General features: G+C 38.5%; 1 protein-coding gene across 8 annotated transcripts in view; it reads right to left on the bottom strand.

Moving 5' to 3' along the window:
- ERC1 (ELKS/RAB6-interacting/CAST family member 1) overlaps window positions 1-27,569 on the bottom strand; it is a 275,266-nt gene that overhangs the window by 214,063 nt on the left and 33,634 nt on the right. For all 8 annotated transcript variants that reach the window (XM_077783291.1, XM_077783292.1, XM_077783293.1 and 5 more), the window contains exon 3: window positions 1,610-2,026. In XM_077783291.1, coding sequence (XP_077639417.1) covers window positions 1,610-2,026 — 417 coding nt within the window. The remainder of the gene's footprint in view (window positions 1-1,609; window positions 2,027-27,569) is intronic.

Here is a 27,569-nt window from a genome sequence, read left to right as displayed (position 1 = left end):
GGCCGGGTAAGCAGCAAGGAGTAATTAATTTTAAAGCATTTGATAAATCGCATTTGCACTTTCAAGTCAGTAGGTCATCTCTACCTCCTCTAGGAAGTCTTTTACCATAAAAACTAGTATTTAAATGACTGATGATTTCCAAATATGCATGAATGAAACAAGAATTCTTATCTATCTCACAACATCCACTCATCCGCAGCAGGAACAAACGCAACCGCATTACTCAAAAATTACACAGCTCCTGCCAGCTTTTCATTTATGTTGCTGGACTTAGAGCAGAAACAAATGGAAGCCATTTGAGTCTCTTCCTGAAATAGTTACAAGAATTGGAACAGAATTATCATTGGTTGCTAAATAAAGGAAAAACTGTAGTGCAGAAACTCTGGAATCATATTATCTTCACTCCAGACACTCAAGAGATTACTGCTCTAAAAAAATAAATCTGGCCTAAATCTGGCTCAGAAATGCAATGGGCTCCAGCTTTCTTATATAAATGCTTGCAAGACCACAGGCACTACGGGTCAGGCCCTGGAAACATATGAATAAGAGGTATTAAGAAGTATTTATGTGCTGCATACACTCATCTCAAAAAACTCTTCCAGGCCTTGCTTTCTTGACTTCTTAGAGAGGGACCTTAATTCTTTTATACCAATAGAGCTTTCCAAAAAATGCTGAACCATGAGATAGATACCAATGTGCGGAACAGGTCATTAGATTCATACACATGGATAGCTATCTATTCATGCCTTCAGTCGACAGATGCAAAATAATCTTTATACAGAATCTTAGCACTAGTGAATCCATGTATACACATATTTATCTGTGCATCTACACAATCCATGTTGAATTACCAGCCTTTTAGAAGTTAATATTCTATTACTTTAGGAGGCTGATTGACAAGAGGATAATGCATTTAATAATATCAAAAAATGTAACGACACTGGCTACACAATAACTCATTTTCTTTCATTTAGTTTCTTTCATTTTACTAAAATATTTGTATTCTATATAAACTATATATTATTATAATTAGTTTAAAATTATTAATAGTGTAGAATGTCTGCCACTGTACTCTTTTATGGTACAATACAGACATAACAATAGTCTTCTGTTTTAAGGAGGATGGTGAGAAGGCATTACTATGTGTGCAGCAGTGTCCCTTTAAGAAATCTCTTTTTTGGCTGTGCATCCAGGGCAGCTAACAGTTTTATCAAATACCCTTCACAGCAAGATGACTGTTACCATGGAAACTGTTGAGCAATCATCCATTACTCTTGCAAAGATTTCTCTCTCTGCTCTCACCTAAATACAGGTAGCTACTTTCTCTCTAACTACAATAGAACAGAAGGATTCATAATTCATTTTACAGGCATTGGGACAATGCATCTCCAGTTTCCAACAGAGACTACAGGCAAAGCAGGGCCCACACCAAAAACCCCAAAAGGTACATACAAAGAAGCCATAAAGAAGTTTTAAAATATGGGCAAATTCTATTGAATCTAATGTAAAATGCAGCTTATAGAGAGGATGGAAGATTCTTTCCTTACAACTGTGAAATGGATAGGAGACAGAGGGCAGTTTAAGATTGGAGATATGTTTGGTCACTCACCTCTCTCAGCATGTTGTTTTCTTTTTCCTTCTGTTCAAGAAGGCTTTCCAAATGGTGCACGTGCATCTCTGCCTCAGCCAACCGTCGTGTCCGCTCATGGTCTTCCTCAGTGGCTTTTGCTGACAGACCTTTACTCTGCAGCATCTCCAGCAGCTTTTTGATGGACTCATCACGTGCATTTAAGGTCTGTTTCTGTGTCTCAATGCGCAGCTCCATCTCCTCCAAGGTTTTCCGTAGCAGGAACAGCTCCTTGGCCTGGCGCTCGTGCTCCGCGTGCAGCCGCTGGAAGTTCTCCTCTGTCAGCTCTGCCACGAAGGGCTCACTGGTCCTGCTGCTGCTGTCCTGCTGGAACAATTGGTTCAGGTCCCGCTGGATCCGCAGCTCATCTTGGAGAGCCTGGATAGTCATCTGCATATGCTGAAAGAACAAGTAAATCAAATCAGAGGATTCCCCCCACTGGAGAAATACAGACAACAGTATGAGCCACATCAGACCTCCTGAACCACCAACCAAGAGGAAACCACCGTGCCAACAGACCAACAATGTTTTCTTAAAGCAGAATTGAGGTGGAACTGGGCTATTCTACAGAAAGGTCAAGTTCTTCCTTCTATGCCTGGTAGAGGTTGCTTAACATTTAGAAGACTCTTGCTTGAGTGACTCTTCCACTTGCAACAACTTGAGAGAGTGACTGTTTCAAACAGGAAAATGCCAGCAGCTTTCAGCAACCTGTGTTAGTACCCTTCCAAATGTTCACTTCCCCTATAGAACAGTTATTTAGAAGAAGACCCAGAACTACTATAGAATTACTATCTTGGCAAAGCAGAGGGGCACAATGCTATTAGAATTTACATATCACCCACAAAACATAATCACCTGTGAAGGCTCCCAAGTCTTCAGCAGTAACTCTACACCTAGCAGATTTCCCATTTGATTTGGAGAAGAAACTTCAGCTTGTAATGAAGAAACACAACTATAGAAAACTGGATAAATGCTGCACAGGGAAAAGCGTCACATCATAAAATTTAATGCATGAGGATTTTAGCACAGAAGAGAAGGTACCATCTCACAAACAGGAATATGAAGTCAAATTATCAGCAGTAATTTGTTGTGCAAGACAATAAATCCTGTCTCAATGACTAAATACAGTGGGTTAATATAATGGGACAATACAGAAGAAGCAGTTTGCCTACAAAAATGTCTTTGTTTAAAATTTTATAAATAAGTTTTTTCTTCTCTGCAAGACGGAAGTATCAAGCCATAACAGACAAGTATAGACACTGCACAAAGATTTGATTACTACAAATGAGATGCACACTGAATGATACATCTCTTCTCCCTTAAGTCAGGCAGACATGCTTACACTTTAGTCTGAGTGTGAATAAGTCGGATGCACCGATCCCTGGGGTCTACATTTATATTACAAAAAACAGTGTCTGCAATACAGCTATTCCAGGTATTCACTAGGCTAAAATACTAGAAAAAGTTATATTCCATGATCAAGCTTAATGCAGAGACACACTAGTGAGGTCTAAAATGCAAAGATGGTGCAAAATCAATGCTTTCTATAAATCCAAGTACTTAATTTTACTCAAGTATTTGTAAAAAGAGAAACTATGAAGATTTGGGTTTAAGCATTACTCCAAGAATATGCTTATCAAAATTCTTATGTAAAGTGCCTTGAAGATGTTAAAAAGCTGTCTGGGCATGGCCCTGGGCAGCAGGCTCTAAGTGGCCTTGCTTGAGCAGAGGGGTTGGACCAGCTGATCTCCCACCAACCTCAAGCACACTGTGATTGTATGAAAAGACAGCAGATCGTATTTATAGCAGAGTTAATTACCTTTTATCTGCTTTAGAAACACAAAGGGTTAGTTTGGTTGTACAGAATGGTGCATAAAAGGCATTCCAAACCCATTTTCTTTGCAGAAGTCAGTATTTTAGACCAAGTGCTTCCCCCCTATTTGTGCTATGGCCTAAGAGCAGCTTTTCACAACCAAAATTGCTGTTACACTGTCAGCTCACCTAAGGCCACACTGCCACTAAAGGGAACAGTCTTGCTGTTTGTCCTTCCTTAGGTGGTTGGCACTGATAACAGGATCTAAACTTTACCTGATGGCTGAAAATCAGCCCCAGCAAAAACCGAACAAAACGTCTTAGCAGCCAGATCTCAAACTGAGTTGTCAGTGTGGCTACATCAGTCCTGATTCTGTGCAAAGCAGGGGTGGCAGATGCTGCCAAAGAGCTGGCAGAGAAGAAAATGGAAACATCCTTTACAGCATCAGCATAAACTAAAATCAGCTTAAATGCAAAGCTCTGTGGTTGGTTTAAGATGCTGTAATCACCTTTTCTTCTACTTCAATAACCACAATACCTGGCAGTTAGTAATTTGGTTAATCTACAACTACATTTCAGGTTATAGAATCTGTGTGACAACACAGCACAGATATATTAGGTGAGAGAACAAATAATTACTCTGTTCTAAAAGGTACATTATATTTATATACTGGTGGATGCTCAGATTTATTTTCAATTAAGAGATGAAAAAATATCTGAAGGGAATTAACATGGATTTCCAAAATGTTTTCAGAAATTACTTTCTTTTTAATTAAAGATCTCAACGTTCAGTTATTGACTGTGGTTTGGAGAAATGACAAAGTGAGAATGCCAAAACCATGTCCAAACCTTGAAACTGAGGCACTATAGGCAGGCAATCAAAACTACTACATCTGTTCAATGAATGTAATTTAGTTAAGCTGTAAGAAAAAACCTGACGCACTCATTAAAACGTTTGCCTCATCTGTACCTATACCCCATCAATAGTCAGTATGACTACAACAGCAGTAGTGAGTTAATGTCCTCAAATTTCGTTAAAATTAAACAGCTACCCCACCAGATATAACTTTAAAATTCCACACATTAGTTAATTCCATTTCTATTTGAGAAGCCCTACTTATTCACAGCCCAGCTGTGTGTTGTTCCTCCAGATAACAAACAAATTCCCACATACGTCCACCTGGCTCTCCACACACTGCCACTTCAGCATTTCCTTTCTCCCAGGCAAGAAGAGCTTCTTCTGAACAACCACACCATCGATTAAATGAAATTATTTCCTCTACTCAATGTTGTCTTGGAATCAAACTTGGATTATTTATAAACATCAATGGCCTAAATCACCAAACCAAATTCTTACATTTTTACCATCTGATCTGCTGTAAAATGTCACTTCAGGTTACATAGACAAAAATTATGTCTCAGACCCACAGAAATTATTTCCCCTAAACATGGAAATGCCTCCATGGAACTTTTGGCTCACTGAACCAAAATCTATTCTATGGTTCAAATACATGATGTGGAAAAATAAAATTAATAGCAGTGACTATCAGGATTTACTAATATCCATATCACTGAAATAAAGACAAGGGAGTTTGGAATACCTGACCATTGGTCAGCAACTGCCTGTAATTCAGTTTCCCAGGAAAAATGAAGAGGTGGAGTTAGTGGAAAAGTTAGAGCTGAGCTTAGGAATAACTCCTACTGTTCTCTGAACTGCTGCTCAGTTGAGAACAAACTTGATTATGTGAAAGGTAAGTGAAAAACATGCCATACAAAATTATTCTATGCTAAGAGTGGGTTCTGACACCCACTCTTTTCCAACATGCAAAATGGGTTATTTTCTCTACTATCCAAAAATTGTGTATGATTCTCAGAATAATAGAACGATATTCTTTACTAGCTGGCATCATAACTAAACTACATTTTCAGTTAAAATTTATTGTCTTCTATGTAATGTCAAAGAAAACATCATTTTCCCCCTGAAGGAGCAGGCAAGCTTTACTAGCATCTCATCCATTTTTCAGACTTCAGTTTTAAATCAGCAACTATCCTAGAAAGGCAAAATATTTTCCAAGTTTGTGCAACACTAGCCACTGATACTTAATTTCTAACACCGGAGTAGAGATCTCAAGAAAATTGAAAAATACTGTTGAAATAGTCTTACCTAGAAATAAACATGCAAAAACAATTTTAATATTAACTTTTAATACCACTGAGCTTCAATATGACATACTCTACCAAGTAAGTAATAATCATGCTTTTGTGAAACAGTTTCATGCAGGCAATGTAATTAAAGTCAAAGCAATTCTTGTGAATCTGTATTTGCCTGAAATTTATTGCTCATATCTCAAATCTTGAGGATTCCCTGTTTTTTTTTCAAGTAATGAAAACTAGTCTTTAAGCCTCACTACAAATCATAACTACACGTAAAAATCACAAAGATATTCTCTAGTTATGGTTTTGTCCAACAAATTTTTCTCTTGACAGAGCTAAGCACCTTCAGGATCAGCTCAAATCATGTCCTAAAAGGACATGGTGTAAACACAACCTCTTACACCAGGAGTTCCTCTGCCTGTATTACTTACACAGGTCAACTTACCAGCCAAGTTCTGCATAGAGACAGAGTCTGACTTTTATCCAGCAGCCCAAAATTCACATCTCTAAGTAGCAGAATACTATTCAATCTTTGCCTCCAGCTACCAGGACTCAAACTGGCATTTCCCACACCTTGGCAGACTGGTTAGTGTCCAGCCTACAGTAGGAGTACAAGCCATGATGGAGAAGTGCCTGGTATTGGTTCCCAAAACTGTCCTGCTGTTGCAGTCTCAGGGTAATGCAACGCACCTACAGCTGTACTGCTGAGAGCTGCAGGCAGCTCTTTTAATCTCTCCCTGCTGGAGCTTTTCCTTTTTGCATAAAATATTTAAAGATTCAGTAGACATGACAGAAAGTATTAAAGAGAGCACAGCTTCTTATTCAAATTGGTAGAACACATAAGAACAGAAAGACCTGAATAGAACTACATCCAACTAACTTAAATGTTTATCATCTCACCATTCCAAAGGAAGTGGGGGATGTGCATTTTAACTTTCTCAGTCAGGAAAAGAAATTTAATTGATATTCTACAGTCAAGACTTGTATTCTAACCCTGCATTTTAGATCAAAAGGAGGCAGCCACTGCTACTACCATGATTTTGAAAGAGAGCATTAAATTGTGATATGCTTTTTAAAGAAAGGATTTCCAAACTCATCTCTACAAGACAGAGCTTGACCTACCAAGCTACAGTGTTTAATATTCCAATATGCATTTGTTCATTTGGGTTTGGATGCCTGATTTAGATTATTCATACTGCAGATTCTGTTTGTGTAACTGCTGTAATCAGACATACAACTTATCCCATAATTTATTCAAGAAGTCTAAATGCCTAAATTAGACCTCTGGGTTCTGCAATGCAAGCAAGGCACCTAGCCAACAAACACTTCCATAGTTAAGTTCCCCTTAAACTCCTCTATTTAAATTCTAAGTAGGTTAAACCAAGAAAATTACTTTCATTTTTGAACAGCAAGAAAAAATACAGTATGTTCAAGAGAAGCCTGAAAAAATCAGCAAAAAGAAACAGAACGTACTCTTTCCCTGAAACAAGGGAAAAACATAACATGCAATTATGTGACAGTGTCACAAAAATGTGTCACAATTAGGTGGGGAAGTATTGTTACATTCTGCAAAACTCAGACCACTTAAAAATTTCTCTGACACTGGGAGAACACTGAAGACTCAACTGTGAGCAGCAGAATGTAGGGTAGTGATAAGGACAGGGAAAAAGACAGGTCCTACTAGAATATTTAGTGGCGTGAAAGCTTCCACCTGGAAGAGAGGTTCAAGCTCTTACTCATCTTCATATGACTCAAAGGAGGCTCCAGTCAGGAAGCAATACGGATGTTCTTAGGTGGATCTCTAACAAGTTATTCTTACAGAAAGGACTGTGAGAGTTTCTGCTTTGCACAAATATCTGAATATTGACTGACTTTTAAAATTCAACCTTGCATTCCTCACGTGTCTGCGTCATAAAAGGAAGAGTGTCAGGGGCTTTGTTCAAATTAGCCAAGAGACTCCTTAGCAACCTTCACATTCTAACTAATGTTAAGTCTATTTCCTGCTTAGGGTAATCTCATCTCACTCTTACCAAATTCTTAATCATAAATTCCACTCCACAGGAAAAAAAAAATTCAGTTTTGCTGACATCAGCAGATTTAATAAAAGCTTCTTATGAAAGTATTACTGCAACATAGGATAATGAAAACTTCTTGGTCACTTCTACTGTTAACCCACAAAGCCAGTACATTCAGTACATCCTGTACTGAATGAGCTTTATGATGCACATGTATCTGGCAGTTTTCTGCCAATCTGCTCAGCCATCAGGCTGTGCTTCATGTGGAAAACACTACATGCTTGGACACAGGACAGGTGTGCTGCTTTTGGCTGAGGTAGAGTTACTTCTCTTGCTAGTAGCTGGTATGGGGCTGTGTTTTGGATTTGTGCTAAAAACAGTGCTGATTACTCAGAGATATTTTGGTTATTGCTGAGCAGGGCTTGCACAGAGTCAAGGCCTTTCCTGCCTCTCACCCCACCCTGCCACTGAGTGGGCTGGGGGTGCGCAAGGATTTGGGAGGGATTAAAGCCAGGACAGCTGATCCCAACCAACCCAAGGGATACCCCAGACCAGGCGATGTCGTACTCAGCAATACAATCTGGGGGAAGGGAGAGTATGGGATACTGGATTTATGGCATCTGACAGCCCAAGTCACCATCACTTCAGGATGGAGCCCTGCTTTCCTGGAAATGGCGGCTGGACACCTACCTGATGGAGGGAACTAGGGAATGAATTCCTAATAAACCGTCTTTATCTCAACCCACAAGTTGTCCCACTTTTACCCACCAGGGAAAGAGCGAGTGTCTGTGTGGTAGTTAATTGATGGCTGAGGTTAAACCACAGCAACACGTTTCCTTTTTTTATTCTATATCACAGAGTTCTGCACTTATTTTTCAGGATCCAACCCAGGAATAAAAAACCACAAGGGTTTAAAAAAATAGATAAATGTAATTCGTTAATCAAACAAAAACTAAGTTTTGGAAGATGACAGTTTACAGCTACTCTATACTTAAGCCAATTATTTTTACAGCTGGCAAAGAAAGACAAAAGGCGTTTCAGGTCTGAAACGTACTTGTAGTACGTATAAATACTGCCTTACTTTTGTTTTTAGTTCACCATGAGTGCAATGCAATTTCTCTAGAAAGGAAAGATACAATAATTATGATGTATTTTATTTCAGAAGGACAATTCTGTAATGTCTATTCATCAAATGTATATCACCAGAAAAAGAGAACATAAATGCAAAAACGGTGTTTTTCTTGCCAGTAAATCCACATGCACAAACTTTCGTATTATAACAGTAACTCTCATATTTGTTACAACAAAAGCATTTAAAATATTTGTAAGAGGATGAACCACACTCAGCTCAAAAGGGACCACATGCAAAATGGCAGAGAACAGGATTTGGTCACTGTGTGAAATCACTCCCTCCCATGCTCAAAGAGTTAAAAGTTTTGGCAGCATTTCTGCGAAATGGATTCTGCTGAATGCCCTGCAAAGCAAAGGCTTGGCTGTCTGAGGGAGTCCCTGCTGACATTCAGCTGCAACCCACGCAAAGACATTGGGAAAAGGGCTAATGTCAGGTGTCCAGCAGGGTTGTGAAGAAACAGAACTTGCTGATTCCAGAAATGCTACATATTCCCTGTAAGATGGATCAGGGGCTTCAAAATCCTGATTTAAATGGAATTGAGTGGGTGATTTTTATACTGTTAAGCATAGATACAAAATACTGCTATGATTTTAAGAGGATTTAATTTGTGAGACTCAAAGAAAGGGACCTGTATTTTAAACACAACCCCACATTGCATTATCTCTCACACAGCCAGAAAGGCAAGATGGTAAAAAAGTGCTATAGAGTTTAAGTTGTCAGTAATACATTTGTTAGCTGAACTAGATTCACACAAAATGACCCATTTAAGGGGGCAGTCTGCAGCAGGCTAATTCATTTGCTCCTCTTTGTACAAAAAAATCTCAACAAACCCCAAACAAGCCAACAGGAATGAATTTAAAGTCCTAAAGGAAGCAGATCAGAAACAGCCTGCAATGCAACCAGCTCATACACAGTGTACAGGCACATACATTAAAAGGCTGCAAGGTAAAACTAAGTGCAGTACACAGCTCTCAGTGCTAAATGTCCACATGCAAGATTTTATCCATGGTAAACATGAAGCAGCTTACCAAGAATTAAGGTAGGCTCTTTCTATGGTCAAAGTATGGATGTGGGCAGTTTCTATAGAATATCTCATGCACTGTAAAAACAAGACTTATTCTAAAAAGAATGTTGTGCACATTCTAAATATTCTAAAGCGGTTTGTGCACATACCTATGTGGTAAGAATAAAAATTCTGATTAGGCATAGGTAAACCTGTTAAAATGCTAAAAACCACACATTTATCAGTTTTTTAGCTATGAATATAATTCTGAGAGTTCTCTGACTTCCTAAGGGAATTTGGGCTCTCTGTCAGACACCAGAAGTGATCTAGTAGGCAATGGGACTCAAAGGCAAATTATTTTTGAAGTCATATCAGTAAGTTCCAGCTACTCTGTGTTTACATTTCCAAAGGCAGGTACTTCTACATCAGTAGTTTACTGTGCTTCAAAAGCTTCTCATGCAAATCTTCCAAGAATCTGCATTTCACACTCTTTGAATGTCAGCATGCTATGATCCTGGAACTAAGAAACTGGATTCTTTTTAAGTGCCCCTCATCTTTCTTGAGAATAGGCATTTTGGGATTAGGGCAAATGTTTGGAATTTCTCATCTGAATCAACAATTTACATACTGACTTTAACCTCTATTTCCCACCAGGCTGTCCAAATTGGGTTAGCATTACATTAAAAAACCAAGGCTCATATTTGTAAATAAATCAAACATGGTTTTTAAGTATTCTTATGCTGCCAAAGAAACAAGAGCCCTTGCATATTTGCAGTTTCATACACTGCAGTAAGATAACTCTTTTCAGATTCTGCTTCCCCTGTCTGGCAAGCATAAGTTTCTTTTGTCACAAATTGTGTTGATAAAATGGATCCTTGTGCACAAGGTTTCTGTTAATAAAAAATAAAAAGCCAATACCCAAACATCAAACTGATCTATATTCAGGCTAGACATGACAAAACTTACAGAGTTCAATCTTATCCCATTTTGCAAGTGTATACAACATACCAAATTTCACCCACAGTACAGATTACTTCTAAATTGCATCTCTGAAATAGGTGCTAAAGTGCCAAATTCAGCTTCTGTGAACCTCTCATCCCATGAAAGTAATTATAAATTATTATGGCACTTACGGAAAAGAGAATTTTAACATTTTCATATGTATGAAAGTCTAATATTTTCAAATTAATAGCATCTATATGAAAGATGACTCATTTCTTAATAGATTAGGAACTCTTCTGCAAAAATGTATTATTAGTCACCTCAATTAGGGAGGTCAGCAAATCTATCTTTCCATTAGCTGATGCAAGGAATCAATCCAAGATAAAAGGTGCTCTGCTACACAACCTTTGATTTTGTGTTCAGTACTTTCCAACATATCAGCACACATCAACAACATGCTCTAAAAAGGAAAAATAACTGCTGATTTCTAGTAAGAGAGTACTATATGAAAAATCAATTCACAAGAAAACTGCTTATTACTTTACCCACATCACCCATCTCACCCAGATTTAAACCACCTTCTACACTAGTTGGTCTGGAGAGGTCACAGTAAAATCTCAATGCACATATCCATGTGTCACACAAAGATATTTGATCAAAATACCTTGAATTTGCATACATAAGCCGACTATATCTCATCAAATAATATGAAGAGGGGAGTAGGCTGGATCTTTAAACCTTCCTGAGCAGTTCATTATTGTGACTACTATATTTCAAATAATAGGTTTTTAATAGTTTCTGAATTAGGACTGAGTATTTCAAATAACTAGTTTCAATTTAAAACAGAAGTTTTCGACTTCTGCTTGCCCACAGCACTACAACACTTAGTTCTTCCTATCAATTTGGAATGTGTCCTTTACCTGCAAGTGACAGTGGAAGACCTGAGCCACCCAGTGCTCAGATACTATGAAGTGGTGACTACAGCAGAAAGTGTTCTTTCCACACTGTGCTTCCAGAAATCGAGTTCTTACCAAAAATTAACTATTTGTAAGCCCCATCAGACTGAACTATCAAACCTGGACAGCAGCTCACCAGCAAATTGCAAACACTGAAATTTACTGATGGTTTGTTTGCTGGCTATTTTAATGCATTTTCTTGAGAAGACATCAGGTGACCAGATATGGCCAAAAATATGAGAATACTGCACACAGAACTTGAAGTAATAGAGCACCTGAGATTCAGGATCTCATAAAGAACATTTGGTTGCATTGAGACACGTGGAAAGTTCTTGCCAATGTGTTCAACCAAGACCGAGAGAACCAACAGCAAAAACAGCCTCTCAGCTGCACTGACCATGGGTGCAATGAGGCTTTGCCACCTTACTTACAATCTTCCTTGAGATTATTAGATGGCAACATTGCAAGGCTAAAGTTCTTAGGGAGATGATTATACTACAGAGGGCCTGTATTGTCCCACAACTCATTTCCCTGTTTCACTACAAGATGGAACCAATTTTACTATGTCATGATCATGCCTCTTGTTTTGCTCGTTCACAATCTCTCAAATGTACCTTCCCTAACTTCTATCTATCCTACACAGAATTTTAACTGTTGCTGTTGCATCTTCTCACATTTGGTTTATCATCAGTTCTACAGGGACAGCAAACCAAGTTTCCTGGAAAAGTGTTTGCACATGGTTTTCCTGTTTTAAGCCACAATAAGGAACAACTGCAAAGCTTCCTACTCAGACAAAAATCCAAAAGGCCTAAAATGATTGCTGAAACAAGAGCAGTACCCAGGTGTATCATCAGCTACTGTAGAGGACTACAGTATGTGCACTGCTACATAAAGGAAAACAAAAAAAAAACAAACAAAACAAAAGCAAAATCAATTCATTCATTGTCCTTTCTTGAAGTAAAAACTATGGGCCTTCTTGAAGTTATCAATGCACTACAGCCAACTACAATGGCAGCAATTAATTTAAGACAATTTTGCAAGATTACAGCTTGAAGTTGTCACAATTAAGACAAGTTCTTGCCACACAAAATATATGCATCCCTCCCATCTCTGCAACTTGTTTTCATTTTCTCTGAAATGTAAGAAGGAAGCAAATAAGAATATCTTCTACAAAATTTATAGAAGGAACAATCATGGATAAAACTCAACTAAACCTGTGGCTTTTGACACGATACATGGTATTTTAGCCCTCTGTCATGAACTATTGGCAACACCCACAAAGGAACAGATTTGAAAACCTTTTCTGGATATGTCAAGTCTCACCAAGTACCATTCTGGGAAGACAGGCAGTTCAAATGTATTACTAGAATTTCAGGATAAATTTAGAATATGGCTGCAGCAATCACTGTCCCTGTGAAAGAACATACAAAAAAACCTCTGATCAAAATGTTCTGGCACTTACCCTCATGTTGAAATGACAGCAGCACCTCTGACAGCAAAGCAGAACACAGCACATTACACTGAGTTCTAAAGGAGCTTTGTGTGACTTTTAGGAGGCTAAGCAGCTTTAAGAGATAAGCAACAGAAAAGCACTAAGAACTTGAATAGCTCTGGAAATGGGAAGGCCTAGCACAACCCACCTTAACAGAAAGCATTCAAACTTCTGGTAGATGCAGTGATGGAGGCAGCTTTGCAAGTACAATTTCAAGGATTTTCATTATTAAGATCTTTACTAGATGGTAGAATGTGACAGAAAATACCCAAACAGAAAAGTTTTTCCATTCAGGAGATTGGTTCTTTGCCACAGACATCTTCCTGCTAGGTACAAGGATTTCCAAAGCAGGAAGCAATTCCCTCTGGCAGCAGCACTCAGTCACCCACCACTGAAGACATCAGGTGCAGTAAGTTGAACTCCTAGTAGGCGTCAGAAATCCATCTGTTCAGAATGTGAACTAGACAAGCTAAAATGAGTACCTACAACAGGACTGACAGCTAGAAGGACTTTTGTCAGTGAAAAGCTTTAGTACTGTCCTAACTTTGCACATCACTCTAGGAATCAAGGGAATAGAGAAGAACATAAATGACATGTGACTTGATGGCAATAAACATAAAACTATCCAACACTGGATATTCTTGCATTGCCCATGAATTGAAGTGGACAATTGGTATAGACAACATTGATAAAATCATTTAGGGTAGATCTCTCCCTGAACAAATACTGTCTCTAAATAAATCTTTTCAGAAGCTGCTTTCTCATGAATTAGTACTACATGGCCATTCAAGCAGTATGTCATGCTGTTAGGCTTCTTGCAGAGGAATGACTGAACTCTTGCTTCTTTATAGACCAGGCAGGGAATACATAAATGTTCAAGATCTGCAATAATAGAGATAGATAATAGATAATCGAGATCTGTAAAAATGGATAGAAATGCTGGACAATAAATCTTTTTGGTTCTTTATGCAGGCCATCCTGTAACAAAGTGCTCTGCATTTAAACACTGTTCACAGAAACATCTGAATCTGCTGAGAGATCTGTATGAACAACTGTCAAGACAGAAAGGAGAATAGAATTCTCTGTGATGAGTTCAAGGCATCAATCCACCAACTGTAGCAAGAGTTTACACTTGTCTGAACACAAATAGTCATCTCAGAGCTACATGTTTTACAAGAGTCTAGTAATCCAGAACTAAAAACAATAATTAAAAAGGGCTTGTAACATTGAAAATCTGGAACATGCACTTGTCTAGTGTTAGACATTTCATTTCAGGGCAACACAACAAGCTTGGCTCTGAAGACCCAAATTCTACTCAACTTTTGGATGTTTTCTGGGACCTAGAAAGAACTAGGGAAAGGACTCCCTTCTTCATCCACCTGAATACAAGGCCAAAGGAACAATGGTGGTTCTTACTTAAATGCTAAGCTTAAGGCACATTTCAGAACACCTTGCTGTGCCTCCCTAGGGATATAAACCCGTATGTTAATTAAAAGCAGAGGTTAGCTCTTTTTTTAATCACTCAAATGGATGCCTAGATTAGGTTTTCTAGACAGAAGATTTGTACACCTAATTAACAGAGAAACCCTGAATGCATTGCTAAGAAACCACTCCATAACCCTCGATTTCCTAATCCCTGCACTCCTTTTAGATTTCACCTAATATTAATGTATGTTTTACTCATCATTAAAACACTCTCTTGGCAACACTTTTTTGAGATGCTTTTGCTGTAGAGATTCATGACTGGTTAAAGGATAAGGAGCACATGAAGTGTTCTGTCCTTTCATTTTCAGGGAATGAGGAGGAAGAAACAGGAAGAGCCAGCAGATCAATACCTGGCTGCGAGCCTGGTGTCACTGGCAGGATTTTGCCTTTTTTAATTATAGATCAGTTTACATGACAGCAGGCCTGCTGGCAAGAGCCAGGGTACACCTGTCTCAAAGGGGAAACAGGATCTCTGCACAGGAGCCAGCAGGGCTCATTGAGAGCTCTAAACCACATTGGAAGGGGGAAGGGAAAACAAAGAAACTCCCTAGAGATAAGCCTGGGGGCAGCACTGGTGAGGAGCCACAGAGCTGTGAAGATGCAGGTTACTGACGTGATGAAACCACATGGTGAAGCACCTGAGAACGGTCACACAGGAAATACAGATGGTGCTGCCAGAGAGGAGCAGTGAAGATGCTGAAGGATCTGAGAAGTCCTGTGAGGAGCGGCTGGGGAAGATGAACCTGGAGGAGGCTCAGGGGACACCTCATGGCTCTCCATGACCACCTGAAGGGACAGTACAGCCAGGTGGGGGTCAGGCTCTTCTCCTTCTGACCAGTGACAGGACAAGAGGAAATGGCCTCAAGTCATGCCGGGGAGGTTGGATATTACAAAAATTTCTTCACTGAAAGGGTTGTCACACATTGGAATGGGCTGCCCTGAGCCAGTGGCTGGGTCACTGTCCCTGGAGGTAGTTAAAAGACCTGGGGACACGGTTTAGAGCCGGGCTTGGCAGTGCTGGGTAATGGGTTCTGTAGTCACAGTCAGTAATTGGTTCACTTTTTAATTCAGATTTTGTTTTTCCGAAGAAAACCTCATCAAAATCCTAATATACAACGTTCAATGAGGACAACTGGTCAAATGTAAAAGGACACCTGGTATCATAATATACTCTGCTAAATATAAAATCCCATTATTTGGGTATTTTTACCAGAAAAGGACAGAGCTGATCCTTTCAATTAAACTACCAGAAACAGTTCAAGAAATGAAGAATGAATAGCTGAAGAAATGAAGCAGCAATTCAACTGTTTTAATTTAAATAAAAGTAGTTGAAAAAACATCTAGTTATTAAATTATTTAAAATCTAACATAGAATAGGTGGAAAAAGCATTCTTAAAAAAGTAAATCACTAGTTGAGCTAGTGAAGAGTGATTTATAAACTCAAACCTCAGCTACTGTCAGAAGGGACTATATAATGGAGACTAAAAACATTAAAAATGGCATCTTTCCTTGGTCAAGATTAAAATAATTTTTTAAAAAGCTACGGAGAACAGCCAAGCAAATAACACAATTGCATTTCTTTGAGTCAAAAAATCACCATCCTATCTCTTTGTAACCATTGCTTCCCTCAAATCCTTTGGACAGCAACTGTCATGTTTATGTATGCACTAGGATAACCAGAATAATACACCACCAACCCTGAAACACAACCACTATATAAACAGTGAATCAAACTGTTTCAGCAGAAAAGGACTGAGAGCAATAAATAATGAATGAATAAAAGCTTTCAAGAAACCATTACCATTCCCATGGTCTAAAAGGTCTGAGCACAAGATTTGTATGGCGGAATGGTGATTCTACCAGCTGATAAACAGGAAACAGCTCTCAGAGCACACTTGTCCTTCATTAGGCTTTGCTGGTTTTGTATTAAACCTCTGAAACTACAAAGCAGCAAATAACAAATACAGTGCATTAACACTGGTTATGTATTTTAGCTAGTCTATGATTTTTAGAATTCAGTACTGGTTTACTGCATATTCTATTTTTCCCCTTCCACACCCACAGCTCTGCTCACTATCCCACAGACAACTCTGACTCACAGGAGCCAGTTAATGGAATGAACTCCCTCCATAAATCCCCCCTCACCTACAGCTACGAGCCAGGTTTATCCTACTGAAACTGAGAAACATTAACTCTGAGCAAAATTTCTTATTCTGTTCTCAGCTTGAAAGTTGCTGCTTATGTCCTTTTTCTAATGTTTTATTCTCCACAAGCCCTGCTGTGGTTACTGGCTTCTCCTTGGAGATTTTCTTCCCTCCAAAAAAGGGACAGGTATTGCCACATAGATAATCAGAATATTTAACTGTACCCTGAAAAAGCTGTGCTATGGTAGCACAGACAGGACTGGTACAACTTTGTAACAACCTCTAGTATCTATTTTAAAGAAAATAAAATATGTCAAGCCTGTTGCTAATATGCGGTTTCTATTTGAATTATTTTCGAGAAAACAAATAATTTCATTGAAACAAATCTGTGCATTACTGATGTAATAATGAACAACACTTAGACACAATGGCGCCTAGACACTAAACATACCTTAATTTTCCCAGAAGACAGACTGATATCCTTACAGGAAAATTTGATAATTTATCTGGAGGAAGAATTTAACCCTCCAAATCTCTGTGCATCACTCTGCTAGCAGCAGCAGCAGTGGCCATGAGTCACTGCTGTCACCAATTGTTGTACAGTAACCTTCCTGTGCCTCTCTGCTGCTGGCACTGGCAGTGACTCACCAGTGGCTCCACTCAGGCCAAGAATTCCTAGGATGCAGCTTCTGTGCCCACCAGAGAGCAGCTCTCTCAGCTTCACACATTCAGCATCCCCAACCAGGTAATAGCCATGGTAGCCCACATCCTGCCTCTCTGCCATAAATTGACTCCACTCAACCCAAACAAAAGCCCTGGGCACATTCTGACACTACTAAAATAAAACACAACATGGGACAAAATCTTAAAACTAAGACATTTATGGATCCTCTTATTTCTCTCCCTCCTCACAGGAGAATCTGTATTAGGGACCCTAGTTCAAAAGATAAAACACTTGTTTTAAACAACCACATGTAAGGCTCCTAATAAAAAGTTTCAAAGCCCCTCAATTTTTTATTGGCATGTCTGCTCTAAAATCATTTTCAATGAAGGAACATAGCACAAACAGTAGGTCACTAAAAACAAACAACTGCGCTGACACAATGCCTTAAATGAAAAATCAAGTATTCTTCATAAGCGATTTTAATAGAAAAAACTACAATTATGTTAAATTAGTCTGACAGAAAAATTCCTTTTATTACTTAGAAAAAAGTAATACAAGAACCTTGACCCCTTCAAAACAAACAGCTCAACCTAAATATATAACAGCTGAGCAATGACTGCATTGATCCATTCAATCCATTACCTTCTGAACATTGCCACAAAAGTGAACACTAAAATTTATGAATAAAGCATTTCCTTTCCCAAGACAGAAATAATTAAACTAGAAATAACTTAAAAATAAATTGAATTATAGATTACAGTAAAATTAAATCAAACTACACTACAAGTTACTGTAAAAATACATTGGCAAAACATGACTTATTAAAAAAAAAAAATAGATGTACTGCAAAAATGTGAAACTTTGGAAGCAGCTGTGTTACATGGAAAAAGCTACTTCAGTATCCTCAGGTCCTGCTTACCTACCAAATCTTAAGAAATATGTTTGAGTCTCACCATATATTTCAGAAGTATTTGTAATACTTCTAAAGCACATTGCCCATGTATAAGCAGTACTCCTCACTGGCATAACTAGCTATAACTGAAAGCAACAAAAAAATAGAGAAAATACCAAAGTATTGAGGAGTCAATTTCTTGATTTCAGTATTAGAACCAACTCTAGCAATCACAAGTAAAGGTCCTCAAAGAACAAGATTCTCTTATGGGAAATATTGAGAAGAGTTCCTACATAGGTCAACAAAGTATGAAAACAGTATTTCCCAGTTATCTCTTTTTTCACTGATCCTGATTATATTGGAAAATCAGCAAGAAATATCAGCTTCACACTGGACTTTGGCTTTCTGGCTGGCTTTCCTGAAAAAAATCACCTCAGTCTTAATCCCGACCACTCTTGCATGGAGATTCCAGTAACCCCTCTTTTACTCACAGTGAATGAGTAATGAAACAGTGAGTTTAGTAACTAACTAAACAGCGTGGTCAGTAAGAATGGAGCCAGCCTAGATCATGTGTTCACAGGAGAATGATGCAAGAAAACTGCCCATAGACAATTTAAGAGAAGAAACAGCTCAGTTCTCAAAGCTGAACTCCAGTTGAGTGTCTCAGGAGTGTAAAGACATAGCGAGTTCAGTACTTCCCTGCCTGATTCTGCTTTGTCAGGGAAAAGGAAAAGGCTAAAATACTGTGCCACTCCTTTGCCAGGAAAACTGTATGAATACTAAAATTTTTATTTAATAGCTACACCTTCTTTTCTAGTAGTGGGAACTTTCTTTTTCTCCTTGTCAGCTCTGTATGTGGAGTTAAAGAGATGACTAATCCCTATTAGCAACATTTTGCACAGCAGCACTGTCTGAAGTACTCACGGCAGACACTGCTAACCCTAAGGGAACCTCCCAAGTACCAACCCAGATACTCAGTTTCCACCATTTGCTCATGAAAAGCCTTCATACTCCTCCCAGTCACCACTTTCCCTCAATCATGTGGATATCCCTGTTTTAAAGGGATACAGTAAGAACAAGAGCTCCATAAAAGTAGGTAGCATATACAGGAGGTGAACATACAGAATGAACATTTCAGATACTCTCCATTCATAGTTCTTGTTTTGTTTACATAATTGTCTAAGTGTATCACCACACTAGAGGTGGCTGCATGCAGTACCTGTATATTCCATGGATTACCAGAAAGTCCTAAGACTGTGGACAGTTAACAGCTGGAAGGCACCTCTGGAGATCATCCATTCCAGCACCCTTGCCAAGGCAAGGTCACCCAGGAATGCATCCAGGGGTTTGGAATGTCTCCAGAGAGAGACTCCATAACTGTTCCAGCGCTGTGCCAACCTCAATGTAATGAAGCTCTTCCTCATGTTGAGGTGCAAATTCTTGTGTCTTAGTTTATGACTACAAATTCTGAAGACAAATATCAAAGGTTATTTATTTACTCCAAGCCTGTTGGCATTTCATAACTGCATTCCATCCAGATAGTAATTAAGAGTTAGTAATCAGCTACATTAATTTAGCACAATTTAGCTATTTGTATCAAATACATTTGCTAATGAATAGATGAAAATTTTTAAAAGTTCAGGGCATGGAGACATTTACCAGGTGCTAAATCTCAAAAATACATGTAGGACTCCTACTGAGTCAATCAGTTGATCAACCAATCCAGAACAAGAGACATGTGATCTGAAATGCAGCACTTACACCCTCAGGAAGGTGCTTATTTTAGTTAGAGCAGCAGAATTTCTTTAGACATTCTAATTAAACTTCTGAATGAAAGAATCAGCAACAGGAAAATTTCAATTTGTCTGGACAGCACAGAAGACTTCAACAAGACTCTGAATTACAGATACTAGTGCTAAACTAGGATGAATTTCTCCTCAGTGCACACAAACTGAGGCATGTGGGATGCAGGGACAAACCACCCAAAGCACCACATCTCACCTAGAGGGAGATCTTCAGTGTACCAGCTGCATCTCCTGCAAAGGAGTTGTGCAGTAGAAATGCTCTGAAATTCAGTCTGGGCATAAATTGATTAAAGAGGTTTCTCTTCAAATTTTGTGCACTGCTCTTTCATAAACCATTTATAATGGTGTTATTTCATGTTTAGTCACACCATTTATTTACTTCTAACAAAGGATTTGTGAAGTGAGTCTCAAAGGTAGCTTAGTTACAGATCATTCCCATTTAAGGCTGTAAAAAATTGATGAACAGAACACTATTTTGTGTGCAAACTGAAGTATGCTCAGCCCTTAGCATGCTGCTCTGAGCATCCAGATGATGACCACTCTCACAGAACATGCACACACAAGGTAAAGGGTTGGAAGAAAAGTCTTCCAACCAGCAGTGGAGACAATGAAGGCTCATCAGCACAAGGCACAGCACAGCAAAATCTAATAGCCACTGAAATTCCCTAAGCGCTGGCTAGAAACACTGAAAAAGCATCTAGACACAAGAATGAAAGAAAACTGAAGTCCTAAAATGGTTGCTAAAATAACCTGGATTAAACTAACAGGCTAATGTTCTTGAGACTAACTTTGAAGTCATACAAAGGGGGGCTTTCTGAAGAGCAACAGGCCTGCCTAGAAACTTAAAGAAAACCTTACCACTTCATGTTACACTCATGTAAGCTTTCTAACAGTTCACAAAGAACGAAGGAGGCTCTCTGGAATTCTGAGACAATCCTACTATAATCTCAAGTAAACACACTACAGGATAGAGATGTTCTACCTTTGGATGTATTTCCTGCACTCCAAGTTCCTGAAAAGGAAAGCTCTTCATAAAAGCTATAGTCAAGACATCTGCATGAAGAGATCAAAGTTCCAAATCCACGAGTATCTCAGTCATGCCAATATCGCTGAAACCACATCAGGCACACCCTGCAATACTTTCTGCAAAATCCTGTGTGCAGAAGACAGCTGGGCAGCACAACAGAACAAACTCCAGGCAGCGCTGAAAACACACTTGATGTGGAAAAGGACAATATTATTCTGATTTTAAAGAGTCTGATCTCAGGTCCTTCCTAAATGCTAAATTAAAAAAAAAAATCCCAACATCAGAAACAAACAAAAGGCAAAAAGCCAGTACCTGCATCCTTGAGGCTTCAGTCTTGATACGGCAACTAAAATGGCTTTTACTACAAGGATCACCAGTATCCCCTGCAAGCAGTGCTGGCCACTGGTTCCAATCACAGGTTAGTCAGGAACTAGTGAACCTCCAAGTGTTATAAGAAGTGAAATTTTAAAGTCTCTTTATTTACTGAAATTGCTTTGGTCATGCAGTTGATACCGTACAGGAAGAGAAATCCATCATGTATTTTCTGAACACCCTGTGTGTCTTGAGAACATTTAGGCAAGACAGGCATCTTGAGCAGCCCAAGGGTCCCAAGTAGCATGAACTGAAGCCTGACCTTAGACACCAGTAAAATGTGGTATCTTTTTACCAGATGTACAATGTGAGTCTGCCTGTCTGGTACTCCTGCAGACTGACAGGAGAGGGTCACTAAAAGGAGGGTAAGCAAGAAGCAGGATGTTACATTAATGACTCTTGGTATCCTGGAGACAGAAATTCAAGATAAAGGCATTTCAGCCAGGAACATGACTAACCAAAAGTGACAGCTGAAGGGGAGAGAGACTGAGGCAAAATGAGTCATATGCTTCCCAAAGAACACTCAAAACATACCAGTGAGAAAATACAAACTGAGCAAGTGGCTGTATGTAACTGGTAGCCTGTATATAAAGATCATCAACAGATGACATTCAGGTAAACCATGATGTCTGCCCAATATTTAAGAGGCTAAAGTATGAGATATGGTGGACTCCACTATGCAGTAGGCATAAAAACCCTTCATCAAAACCCTTCATGAGACCAAGCCTTCAGCTTGGGCTTATTTATGAGGAGCTTTCTGGGTTAGAGGAATCATCCAGGAGTGCTTTGAGTTGATCCAGTTGAAAGTAAATATAAACAGGTCTGAAGAGCTTCATATGTTTTACAGTCCTGCACAGAATATCCCTAGAAGAGAGGCTTCTCCACCCACCCACCCACCCATCCATCCATCCACCCACCCATCCATCCATCCATCCATCCTCTGGTCCATACTGATAAGACTTGTAAAACCTGGTGAGCTCCCTCTAATCTCAGTACTGCAACAAAGTAATTCAAGGAGAGATGTGAAAAAAGGGAATTTTGCCTCCATGTCAAGCTTTAAACACACTGATCCCACTCAAGGTTGTATGGAAGCAACAATATCCCACAGGGAAAAAAAAATGCCTGCTCCATCCAACATCATCTGCTAAAATTGCCAATTTAAAGCAAACCTGTGGAATAGGCCAGAGCACTATGAAGGGAGCAGAAGGAAGGGATCTGCACAGGCTCTGATGTAACTAGAGTTCACTTGTCATGACAGACCCATCAAGTAGTCTAATCTTGTATGAGGGATACAGGCATCTCCCAAGTCTAGGACAGAAGAAAAATGGTCTCATTTAACAAGGTCATCAACTCAGGTAGGAAAGCTGATGTAGCCACAGATTATTGTTCTCTGATCTACCTCTTGGGCTTGCTCACTAACAGGATGGAACTGAAGACTTTCAAGATGGAAGGATCTTCCCTTCTTGCCCTGAAGCAAGCATTGGAAACAGGACCAGATGGAGAAAATGCTAAAGGACCACACTTCATGCTAAACTCACTGCCTACAAGTTGGAGGAGGAATCACGATGTGAATGTTTATACAATCTCAAACATTAAAGATTACTCTGATTCAAGGCCAGAGCTGCTGGATGTGTCCAGAAAAGAATTAAGTAGTCTCCCTTCCCTTACATGAAGGGCACTAGGCTGAAAGTCTTTGTAAACCAAGTATTTCCTCAGGGTCCTCCAAGAAAACATAAGTATTTGGTACTCCTGCTGGGCAAAGGCATAATGGCTGCCATTTAAAATAAGTCAGCTTCAGGAAATGAGACAGACACATGAAAGCAGAGAGAAAGAATGACTTAAAACCAGCTAAACAGCATAAAAACAAAGTCTATGCAATGTAAGCTATTGCTCAGCCCTGTGGACACTGAAGGTACCATGCCAGCTGTGTGCTTGAGAGACGAACTACGTGTTTCTTTTACAATTTACAGATTCATTAAAAAGATTGGTTGGAGCCTAGTACAACCCCTCACTTCAAGCAGGGCTAGTAGCAACACTAGATCAGCTCAGCTCCTCCCAAATATTTATCCTTGTACCATAACCCATGGATTAACAACTCCATTTATATTTCAAGCCTAACATATACTAGCAGAATTTTCCTTTTAGTTTGTTTAAATTGGAAATAAGTTGGATGGCATTTGTACAGAGACAGTCAAAAATCTCAGTCTCACTCACACACACATGCAGTAATTCAAGCTAGAATTCCAAAGCCTGTGTGTACTGCATATATATTACTGCATATATATAATAATATTAATATTATTAACTGGAGAGCATCTCTGTTTGGCTAGAATTCTTCAAAGTTATTGTAATAAATTAAAGTTTAAGCCTACAGACCTGTATTACATAGCAAAACTACCTTCATCTTAAAAAACCAAGAATTCTCACAGACAATAGAGAGGATGAAACTGGCAAAACTTAAGAGTACTGAGTATTCAGATTCAGCTGCTTTTCTGCCTCAGTGTTTTTCATAATTTATCTTGGCCAAAACCAAACCAGTGCAAAATGAGCAAAGCTACTACGTGTAAAAATGTTCGAGTCCTTGCAACAGCAGTTTTCAAGTAAAAAAAAAAAAGAAAAAACTAGGAAAAAATCAGTTAATAAATATTTATGATTTCTAGACCACAACAATGTTGCAGTTTTCGCCAAAGATCAATAGTACCACATCTTTCAATGCACCATCTCCTACTTTTGCAAATGGCTCTGTACTTCCTCAGGCAACCTCATTTCCTTTTCTCTTTATCTGTTCTGAACACAGCCAACTTCTATGCAATGGAAAACAGAAACCAGTTTAGCAAAAGACAGGTTTAACCAACCTAACTGGCAAGAGGAGCTGAAAAGAGGGAAAAAAAAATCCTTCATTTACTAGAATAACAAACAGCAGTGTTGGGATTCGTAGGAAAGTATTTGCCCATAAATAAGGCAACACAAAAGGAAAATTACACAAGCCTCAATATGGTAAATGAAATAATTTTCTAAGAAATTAGAAGAGACCTTTGCTTTCCTTCAACTAATATTTTAGGCTTCTTGTTACAGATTAATATAATGTGCCTAAGACTTTGCTGCTTCATTTCTCTTCTCCCAATCTGGTTTTCTAGAAGTGTTTTCATTACAGCAAGTAACTGAGTTTGTATTATGGCATGACAGACTGACTTGAAATTTAGCAGGCCCAGGCTATGCACAGCTATTTACAGCAGCTATTGAGGACAACACGTTTCATACAACTGATTTCTTTAAGGAATCTTTCAGCCCACACTGAGTGCAAATGGATAAAACTGATCTCAAAGCAACTGCTTACCTATCAAAGGCAAATATCCTCTGCATAAATTCCAACAGGGAGAAACTGATTAGTAAGCAATACGCAATTAAAACCACATACAAAATATTGTTCCATCCTGAGAAGGGTCTGACTTTCACTACCACTGTGATCCTGAAGGAAAAGTGGTTTTTCCAAATTCAGAACATTTGTTCTGAGATACATGGTAGTGAAGGAAGCTGATCTATCCAGTGAATGCACATTCCAGCAGTAATGGCTATGAGTAGTGCTGTGTAGGCAAGGCATATGTTATTGATTCCCTAGTCTTTTTACACCATCTATTGCTTTTCCTGGATATCCCATCTAAGAGTTCTTTATCTTTATGCCTGTTTCACAGACATATATATATGTCTATATATATGTCTATATAAAAATTCAAACACATACACATATATAAGTAAAAATTAAAAGAATGCTTATTAACAATACAATTTGAGAAATGTTATTACTAAGAAAATTATCTTCTAAAGCACATTAAATTTTCACTGCTGCTATTAGGCAAGTAGTATCTCACACATTTTTTATTTCATGGGGAGACAGAAACTGAAAACCTTAATTTCTTCTAACCTTATCCATGAGGCAGGAACCTTTCTTTCTTCCACAGTTTATGCAAAGAAGGTAGTAGCTACAAAAATATTTCATTTCTTCCACCAACAGATATGACAAGAGAACTTTGCTAGGGCTCATTTGCTTATAAGCGCTAGTTTAGAATTACTGCCTGAGGTATTTTTGAGTCAAGCTGATTCTGTGAGATTAAGTACTCAGCTGATAGGATTTTTTTTTTAGCATTATTTTTTATGTTTAGGGGAAAAAAAAGCCCTCATAGCTTCAGTTCTAACCCCAGCAAACTAGTGCCTGAATTGCAGCAGCTGCATACTCCCCACCTACAAACACAAAGCGAGGCATGATCTGTTTCTCTGCATATGGATCTTCTGGAACATCCAGCTTCCAAGGCTGCCAGGGATCCCAGGTGCCAGCTGAAAAGCCCACCACTCAGACTACCACTTAGGGGCACGCTAGGAAAATGCCTGTACATCAAAAAGTGGAACAAAATTTTATTTGTACATGAATTAAAAATGCCTTTCAGAGTCAAATCACACAAACTCGGGGAGACACATGCCCTAAAGACCTTATTCAAAAGTCACACAACTCAACCCATGTCTCTGTTTCTCTCCTGCTGTCTAACTGGGTTAGACATACAAAAGTCAGAAGAGGAAAGGAAGCTTTTCATCGCTTGCCCATCAGCAGCTAATCTTTAACATGTACTCAGTTTATCTCTAACTTGCCAGAGACAGAAGGTAACAACTGAGAAGTCTGCACATTTTGTTTAACATTTAGTTTTGTAATAGGGATTATAGTGTCACACCACTAATGAGATTACATATTTATTTAAAATTCACATGGATATTCTGAAATCTGTATAATTCATAAAGTTGTTTCTAGCATTACAATTTTCAATATAATCACCTATAAATGCCTGTCCATTAATCATTATTTTTTTGTTGATTTTTGGTAATTACCATGATCTCTTCCTGCTCTCCTTCTCCAATAAGCTTGTAGACCAAGGGGTACATGAAAGTAACATTAACTTTTAAGTCAGTAACACATATTTAGCAGTTCAGAGTACTGGTATGAACAGTAAGAAGTAGAAATAACACAGACCCCTGACATGAATAAGACAGTCAATTTTCACTGGGTTTTAGGTGCATTTATTAAGATCCAGAGAGGACTCTGACTCGGCCATATCTCTGGAACACACTCTTAGTTGTTACAAAAACTTAAGATTCTACCTCTTGACCACCATGAGTTCCTCCCACAGAAAGCCATTCATAAAGGTAAAAGGATGTCTGCTGAAAATGCAAATTGACTTTCAGCATGCAGCATTATTTGACAACAATGAAACATAATTACAGAGGCAACTGCTGAAAGAAGCACTCCTTCCCAAATAAGCACCAGCATCAGGTTAATGGATAGATCTATTTCCTAGACTCTAATGAACAAATATCCTTCAAAAAGCCTCTGTCTGGCTATACAAACACTGAAATTTTATTGTTGCTATGTAAATTAGCTGGTAAACACTTCAGACATTTGAAGCTTACACATTTGCTTCTTCTGACATCTTGAGCATAAATTGGCAAAATACCTCATCAAGTTTCATGTCCTTATATGATAAATTGAGAATAGAGATCAGGAATTCTTTGTTTCTGATAAACCTAACCTAGATCTTAAATTTTTAAGAACTTGGACATCAGAAGTCATACTTAAAGCTAAAGAAATACAGAATTAGCAAGTCAGCAGGATCTGGACAAAAGGAGATGTATATCCACAAAGATGCTCTGATGGACCTCCACAGAGATACCTGAATATTCTAAATACAAAAGAGAATATACTTTTAGCTTTGAATTTTTAATAAGTAGCCTGAAAGCTGTAAAACATTCAGTAAGATATCACTGTTACTTTTAAGAGAACTAAATTCTCTGTATATCTGAGAATTAAATATTTGCTATAAAAGTTTGCTGAAAAATATTTGCTAGAAAAGTTTAAAAGAGCAAATTAATATTCTGTAGTATACTGTTTATTTTTCAGGATACTCAATTTCTATTAAGGAAATTTTCCCCTTTAAAATTTCAAAAGTATCTCAGAATTTAAACCAAAACCTTGCCCATCCTAGCTAAATATAACATATAATTCA

Source organism: Lonchura striata, chromosome 5 (genome assembly GCF_046129695.1).
Source record: "Lonchura striata isolate bLonStr1 chromosome 5, bLonStr1.mat, whole genome shotgun sequence".
In the NCBI taxonomy this organism is placed as follows: domain Eukaryota; kingdom Metazoa; phylum Chordata; class Aves; order Passeriformes; family Estrildidae; genus Lonchura; species Lonchura striata.
The sequence above is the reverse complement of the archived record's forward strand: the minus strand, read 5'-3'. Positions and strand labels throughout refer to the sequence as shown.